The 8,455-nt window shown below is 47.0% G+C and overlaps 1 protein-coding gene and 1 long non-coding RNA gene across 2 annotated transcripts in view; one reads left to right on the forward strand and one right to left on the reverse strand.

Moving 5' to 3' along the window:
* Positions 1 to 1,773: 1,773 nt before the first annotated feature.
* On the forward strand, positions 1,774 to 8,099 carry POLR1H (RNA polymerase I subunit H). The gene is made up of 4 exons (XM_006160310.3): positions 1,774 to 1,930; positions 2,140 to 2,240; positions 2,409 to 2,518; positions 7,883 to 8,099. The coding sequence occupies exons 1-4, from the start codon at positions 1,795 to 1,797 to the stop codon at positions 7,905 to 7,907; spliced, it is 372 nt and encodes a 123-aa protein (XP_006160372.1). The 5' UTR covers positions 1,774 to 1,794; the 3' UTR covers positions 7,908 to 8,099.
* LOC114010001 (uncharacterized) overlaps positions 7,910 to 8,455 on the reverse strand; it is a 3,769-nt gene continuing 3,223 nt past the window's right edge. The window contains exon 2 of the long non-coding RNA XR_003551395.1: positions 7,910 to 8,088. This is a non-coding gene — a long non-coding RNA (uncharacterized LOC114010001). The remainder of the gene's footprint in view (positions 8,089 to 8,455) is intronic.

Genomic DNA, 8,455 nt, shown 5'->3' on the forward strand with positions numbered 1-8,455 from the left:
TTTTAATGCTTGTGTTCCTTTATGTATTAGGATAATATTCGACTCATGTTGGATATTTGCTGAATGTTAGTCAAATCAAAAAGGGAAAGCTGAGGAGGGTACAGGGCTAATTTCAATTTCCATTTTGAAAGGAGACAGAGAAGTGAGAATAAAAACTGCCTACCATGGCAGACTCAGAAACAGACCTCCTTTTGTAAGACAGACAAAAGGACACTCGACTTCACAATTAAGTGAAATAGGTATTATCTTTCCATAATTGAAGAGAAGGCAGATGGCAATCCTCTCCCTAAAAAAAACCTCACAGCTTATGTCCTTCAGAAGAGAAAATAGGGATGATTCCAGAACTTTCATATAACACAGTTGTCAGGTTGGGTGGTGGTGGGAGGCTAAGAGGGTACTAGGAAAGTCATCTTGAAGATGCTCCCTTACAGAAAGTTTCTATTTAGATCATAGATTATGGATGAATGAAAATAGTGTAGTAAGATTTCTTAAATAATTATTTTATTGAACTTTATTTTATTTTTTAAAATTTAACCAGAGATGGATAGAGTAAGAGAGAGAGTGAGAGAGAAAGCAAGTGTCAGGTCCGGGATTTGAACCTCAGTCCACAATGTGAGAGTCCAGACCCCTTAACCACCACACCATTTGCTGGCCTCTGCAGTAAGCTATTCTAAAGACGCTTGATATTAGTGCCTTATAAAAGTTTGAGGGAGTGTTAACTGGTAATCTAATGGATGAAGATGATTTAGCGGAGGACAGACATGCAGGATAGGAGGTGGAAGGTGATCCGAAATGGGAAGCTAAACTCACCCAAGTCTTACAAAATCCTAAAGGGCTCCCTTGACTAATGCTCCCTTGGCTCCCTCAACTGCCAGAAGCCAAACTCTGTTTCTTCACCTACAAAATCCTGAGCCCCTTCCCATCCCTGTACCCTTTCGTCCCAGAGGCCGTCCTCCTCTGCCTCCACCCTCCAGTTCCTGCCCCTTAAAAAGCCTAGTCACTCCTTCCGAGCACCTGAACACCCCCCGAGGCACACGAGACAGGCTGGGCCTGCAAGAGAGTCCACGTTAGGACAGTAGGCACATAAGACTCAAGGAGCTCTAGAGCTGTCTCAGAAGGCTTAGGTTTATCTTTAGCCACTACGCGATCGCGAAAGGGAAATACCGGCTCAGAAACGGCGGAAGTTGTGCTCTAATGCAAGGAAATCTGTATTCGGTAGTGAATACGGTTTTCAGGGGACACGTCCTCTACGACTGGGTCATTGTCGCATGCGAGGCAATATAAACATCCCGCGGTTGGGCGCTGGTGGGAAAAGTACCCACAGTCGCAGCACTGGTTACAGATTTTCGTACTCGAGGTTATTATCAGGATGAAGGCGGCATCGCAACCTCCAATCCCAGCGAAATTTCTCAATCCCAGCGGAACTTCTCAAACGCTCCGTGGATGCGGTTCGCGATTAATTATGACGTCACAGTAGCGCGTGCGTCCCAACGCGATGGCGCTCTAGCCCGCCAGGCACTCGCTGCCCCATGCCCGCCCAATCCGGCGCTCTAGCCTTGGGCGTTTCCTCTCGCCTGCCTCAGGAGCGGCCCCCAGTCCGGTACTGGTTGGCGCTGGCTGGGGCTTCCGGACGTGGCGGCTCCTCCGTCGCAAAGGCAGGGGGTGCTTGGAGGAGGGCTGTTGTTACATTCGCCTAGGTCCTGAAACAGTAGGAACGACTCTGCAGTGCGGAGGAGGCCGCTTTCTTCTCGATAAACTTCCCAGTCGCTTCCAGCCCCGGACAGCTCGTCCGGCATGGACGCCGCCCGCCCCTGCTCCAGCTTTCTGTCGGATTTGGATTTCTGCCCCGACTGCGGCTCGGTCCTGCCCTTGCCGGGGGCCCAGGATGCGGTCAGCTGTACTCGCTGTGGCCTTTCTATCCACGTGCGGGGTGAGGACTCCTACGCAGTGGTCTTGGCAGAGGGCCCCGCATGGAAGGCGTGGGGCGTGGGTACCCCAAGATGGGCTCGACCGGGGAGCGGCCGCTGGAGCCGGGGACCTGCCTCGTGCCCGCTAGGCGGGGGGAAGGCCTCGGGGGCCGGGAGGGCGTTGCGGGCGTCGCCCCCTGGCCTGTCTCCGCGAGCTCTTACCGCCTTGCAGACTTCGAAGAGAAGGTGGTGAGGACGTCGGTCGTGTTCCACAAACTGGGCACAGCCAGGCCTCTGTCGGCGGAGGAGGGGCCCGAGTTCCAGGGCCCCGTGGTGAGTTAACGTGCAGGCGGGAGAGAGATGGCAGTTTGTACCCGACTCCAGGAGGGAAGAGGGGTCTTCGGAGCATCGAGGCTTTGCCCCAGAAGGGTTAATGGCCTGAATCCTGGAAGAACGGAGGAGATGTGAGTCGGCCTCCCTAACCGGCCCGTGTCTTCCCAGCTCGACCGGCGCTGCTCCCGCTGCGGTCACGAGGGGATGGCCTACCACACCAGACAGATGCGCTCGGCGGACGAAGGCCAGACGGTCTTCTACACCTGCACCAACTGCAGGTGGGTTTCCTCTGCTTTCCCCGCCCTTTCAGGCTGACACTCCACTGACTTGCTTTATGTACCAAACAGGTGTTTTCTTTGGTCTCATCCCTCATTTCCGTTGCAATCTGATAATAGATTTGTGATACATTTTTTATTTTTAAACAGTTTTTAAGAGGGACAAGCAGATGGCGTAACTTTTACGTCTCAGGACTCCCATGTAGTCGTGGTTTAAGTCCCAGACCTGGTGGCTTAAACTCAGACCAAACACTTGTACGTGGGTGCCCAAAATCCAGAGGAGAAGGGAGTGCAGCCTGGCCATCCCCCGGCAGTTGATTTCTCACTTTCTGTTTCTCTGTCTCTCCCTGCCTCTCCCTGCCTCTCCAGTGAGTACCGTGCCCGATAGCAAAAATCTCTCTTAAAAACTTTAAGAGGGACCAGCAGTTAGCATAATGGCTATGTCGCTGGACTCCCATGTAGCCAACCGCGGTTCGAGTCCCAGAACCCGGTGGCTTAAACTCACGCCGGTGCGTGTGCGTGCGTGCGTGCGTGCCCAAGATCCCGAGAGGAGAATGGAGGAGAAGGGATTGCGGCATGGCCATCCCTCCTGGGGGGTGATTTCTCACTTTCTGTCTCTCTGGCAAGCCCATGGGCCCTATAGCCACAAAAAATACCCAAAAAACAAACAAACAAAAACTCTAAAAGATACTTTTTAAGATATGTTAAAAGAAGCAGGCAGCACAGAATACAGGTATTGCTCCGTGGTCAGCAGGTTATGTTGCAGTCGTCAATATGTCAAGATGAAGTTTTCAGTTATTTATCCCGATTGGGATTTACTGGATTTTTTGAACCTAAGTATTGATTGTTTTTTCTCATTAACCTTGGATTATACCAACCCTTATCACACTTACACCTTGTTCTCAATTCTCACTTTTTGTTATTGAGTTAGTTATTTAACCTTCTCTTCTATCCTTCATTTCTCTCAACCTGTCTTCTTTTTCATCTCTATTATCTTTACAATGCCTCTGGGTTATTTCTTCAGTCACTCTTCTAGTTCACTAATTTTGTCTTCAGTTTATTTAAATTATTATTTTTAAGTTCTACCTACATTTCAAATGCTGACCATTTTTAATAATACTCAGTTTCTTAATCCTACTTTAAGTTTTGTTCTTTCAATGTACTTTAAACATGGTTATTTATGTTGTGTCTGATAATTCTGACACCCATGGTTTTTGTGGGTCTGATGCTGTTACTTCCTCTTTCGTGGCTATTTTTGCCGTTTTGTGATTTAAAAAAATGATTAAGAATTATTTATTCATTCATTCATTCATTTTAACTGTGACCAGAGAGAGTGACACACACACAGAGAAAGAGAGAAGAAAAGTGAGAAAGCAAGCCACCAGGTCCAGGACTTGAACCATGTTCAGCCATATGGGAGTTCCTAGCACCCTAACCACCACACCACCTACTGGTCTCCTATTATTATTTCTGGTTTTTTTTTTGTTTTTTTTTTTTTGAGACGTTTTCACTATAGGGCATGTGCGCTCGCCAGACAGAGACAGACAGAGAGATAGAAAGTGAGAAATCACCCCCCAGGGGGGATGGCCACGCCACAGTCCCTTCTCCTCCATTCTCCTCTCGGGATCTTGGGCACGCACGCACACGCGCCCGGCATGAGTTTAAGCCACTGGGTCCGGGACTCAAACCGCGGTCGACTACATGCGAATCCAGCGACATAGCCATTACACTAACTGCTGGTCCCGCCTATTATTATTTCTTTTAATTTGACCACAGAGAGAGAGAGAGAGAGAGAGAGAGAAAGCAAACCTCCAGGTCCAGGACTTGAACCGTGGTTGGCCATGTGGAAGTCCAGCACCATGCCACCTACCAGCCTGTTTTGTGATTTTTAAAATGTAAGCTCAAGATCTGTGAGTGTCTCCTCCTGGGATTGGGGGCATGATTTTTAGGCCACCAGGTCCAGGACTCAAGAAGCCGCAGAAGCCCAGAGCCATAACCACTGTACCACCTGCTGGCCCTGCATTTGTGTTTCTTTTTCAGGTGCTTTGAGGCACTACCAAGCTGGAATTACTTTAAATAGTATTCTTGGGTTCAGGGGGTTTTTTTGGAGCAGACAGGTAGTGTGAATTGCACCTGCAAATCCATGTAAGGGCCAGTTTATGGTTAGAAATTCTCTAGGGGGATTCCTCTCCCTCTACCTGCTGAGACACTCAAATTCCCCTTATTCTCCTTGTAAAGGTTTTTTTTTTTTTTTACTTGCCAGCTGGCAAATGTGCTCACTAGAGACAGACAGGGAGAAAGTACTCCTCAGTGGGGGCTTGGCCACACCTCAATCCTTTCTCCTTTATTCATCTTCAAAGTTTTGGATATACACAGATGTACTGGGCATGATGGGGTTGGGACTCAGAACTACTCAGCCAGCCATGTGGGCTCAGGCTCCCACAACCACCAGGCCATGAAACCAGTCCAGGTTTTTTCTTTTTTTCTTGTTCACTTTTACACATAAGGGTGGCCCCTTGGGGGCCAAAATCTAGTCAGGGCATTTCCTATCAGATATGGGACTTTTTTGTTTGTTTAATTTGCTAGAAGGCATGTGTGCTCACTGGTTGGGGAGAGCGAGAAAGCACCCTCTCATGGGGGATGGTTATGCTGCAGTCCCTTCTCCACTTCTTTTTTTTTTTTTTTTTGAGAGGTTTTTTCGCTATAGGGCGCGTGTGCTTGCCAGACAGAGAGAGAGAGACATAGAGACAGAAAGTGAGAAATCACCCCCCAGGGGGGATGGTCACGTCGCAATTCCTTCTTCTTCATTCTCCTCTCGTGATCTTGGGCACGCATGCACATGCACCCGGTGTGAGTTTTAAGCCACCGGGTCCAGGATGCGAACCGCAGTCGACTACATGGGAGTCCAGCAACATAGCCATTGCGCTAACTGCTGGTTCCCCCTTCTCCACTTCTTTTGGGATTTTGGACACTCACCAATATATTTATATCCATTTTTATAAAAATATGCCCCGGCATATTTTTCAAGCTTTTGGGTCCAGGACTCAAACCCCACATTTGACCTTGTGGGATCTAGTGCCTTAACTACCACATCACTGGCTAGCCCCAGAAATTGTAGGTTTTGCCTCCGGTTTCACAGCTACTGTAAGGTGTCATAACAGAACACCTAGGTAATAAGTTTAGTTTCAACTTACCTGTCAGAATTTCTCATTTGAGATTTTTTGAGGGAGGGTACTAGAGAGCATGTGTACTTGCTAGAGGGAGACAGACAGACAGGAGCGAGCACTCTCCAGGGGAAATGGTCACCCACAGTCCCTTCTCCATCTCTCCTTTCAGAATCTGGGGCACACGTGAACATGTGCTTGGTATGTGTCTCAGGCCACCAGGTCCAGGACTTGAACTGTGCATTTGGCCATGTGGGATCAGGCTGTCTTATCCACTTGGCCAAGGAGCCAGCCAGTTTCAGATCATTTTTAACCAGTGTGAAGATTGCTTTTACTTTCTTGCTATCTCATCAGTGAATTAAAAATACTTATAGTCAGAGATGTATTTTGAAACTATTTTCCCAGTTTGTGACTTGCCTATTTTTTCTTGGAGCTGGTGGTTTTTTTTTGTTTTTTTTTTTTGGAGAGGTTTTCGCTATAGGGCGCGTGCACTCGCCAGACAGACAGAGAGAGACAGAAAGTGAGAAATCACCCCCCAGGGGGGATGGTCACACCGCAATCCCTTCTCCATTCTCCTCTCGGGATCTTGGGCACGCACGCACGCACACGCACCTGGCGTGAGTTATAAGCCACCAGGTCCGGGACTTGAACCACAGTCGACTACACGGGAGTCCAGTGACATAGCCATTATGTCAGCTGCTGGTCCCTCTATGAGCAGGTCTTTATGAGGTCCAGTTTATTCATCTTTTTTCTTTTAGGGCTAGTGCTTTTTGAGCCCTAGGAAACCTTTGCATACTTCAAGGTTATGATTTCTGAGATACATATATCTTTATTTACCATCTTAAATTATTTTATTTTTGCAGCTTATTTCTTCCATGAGTAAGAAAGAGATACCCAGCAGGGTCTTTTTTTTTTTTCTTAAATAATTATTTTATTTAACTTTATTTATTTTTTAAAATTTGAACCAGAGAGTGAGAAAGACAGGGGAAAGTGAGAAAGCAAGCCGCCAGGTCCAGGATTTGAACCGTGGTTGGCCATGTGGGAGTCCAGCGCCTTTAACCACCACGCCACTGCTGGGCCTCCCCAGCAGGGTCTTTTTTTTGTTTGTTTTCTTTTTTTGGAGAGGTTTTTTTTGCTATAGGGCACATGCACTCACCAGGAAGACCGAGAGAGACAGAGAGACAGACAGACAGAAAGCGAGAAATCACCCCCCAGGGGGGATGGCCACGCTGCAGTCCCTTCTCCTCCATTCTCCTCTTGGGATTTTGGGCACGCACACACATGCACCTGGCGTGAGTTTTAAGCCACTGGGTCCAGGATGCGAACCGTGGTCAACGACGTGGGAGTCCAGCGACATAGCCATTACGCTAACTGCTGGTCCCCCCAGCAGGGTCTTGATGCTGATCCATCCCCAGCTTCACCCAGCCCCAGATCAGACATGTGTGTCCAGTGTACTTAGGGAGTTTCCAGACATGAACCCGAACCTTCCCATGTAGATCAGCTTCTCACAGTGTCCAGTTTTACTGCTGTATCACTACATGGCTCCTCGTTCTATGTATATATCTGTATTTCTGTCTGGATAATTTATTTCCTTTTTGATTCAGAGAGAGAGAGAGACAGCACCCCAATGAGGTCTGAACACTCCAATCTATCCCAAGCCTCAGCCAGCCCAAGGTCACAGGCACATGTGTGTCCAGCATACTCTGGGAGGTCTCGGGACATAAACCTGGAACCTGTCCATGTGGGTCAGCTTTGTGGACCTTGGTGTCTCGCTGCAGTGCCACTGTCCAGCCACTAGGTTTTTTTTTTTTTTGGAGAGAGATTTTTGCTATCACTGGAGAGACAGAGAGCGAGTAAGAAATCAACCCACGGGCCACGCCGCAATTCCTTCTCCTCCATTCTCAGGATCTTGGGTACACATGCACCGGCATGAGTTTTAAGTCACCAGGTCCAGGACTCAAACCACAGTTGACTACGTGGGGAGTCCAGCAATGTAACCATTATACCATCTGCTGTACTCCCGATGTTTTTAATCTCATTATTTTTAGTTGTCTTAGAAGACTTACAGCATTGTTCAGGGGAACTAATTCTCCACAATACTATAAATAAAGTCCTTCCTTGATGATGTAATTGAGTATCTTATCTTATATTGCTAAAAGGTTATATTATGGTCAAATGTATCAAAGTCCTTTTTTCTCCATAGGTTCCAGGAAAAGGAAGACTCTTGATCTTTTTTCTGGGCAACTCATCCTCCTCTTCTGTTCCTTGGAAGTTGAAGGATACCAGTTCTTAGCTGCCTCGTCCACCCCTGTGGTTGCAGTGTTGGCTCCAGAAGGATATCAGATCATGTGGGGATTACCATTGTCTCAGAATTTCACTCCTAGATGAATTTATTAAAGTTGTATTTTTCTATAATACCACAATATGTGTATTATTTGTTTTGTTCCAAAAGGAATTTAAATAAGCATGCAAGTACATTTGTATGAAAAAAAGACACACACACACACACAAATGGAGCCAGAAATGAAGCCAATATAAAAAAGGCAATTTTAAATATTCCTTCACTATTTTGTCTCTGAGTTGAGGGAAACAAAACTTTAAGGAGTTTGGATAGTGACAGTCAAGAGAAAAATTTAACCAGATCTATTTGGCACATGAATTTGGACAACAAAAAAACCTGATGCTAAGTGATACCAATATACACTTATAGGTCTATCGAATTTAAGAATTTTAATTGCTCTTGAGGTAGCTACTATAATAGTTTTTTTTTTTTTTT

This window comes from Tupaia chinensis, unplaced genomic scaffold (genome assembly GCF_000334495.1).
Source record: "Tupaia chinensis unplaced genomic scaffold, TupChi_1.0 Scaffold000678_1, whole genome shotgun sequence".
Lineage (NCBI taxonomy): Eukaryota > Metazoa > Chordata > Mammalia > Scandentia > Tupaiidae > Tupaia > Tupaia belangeri.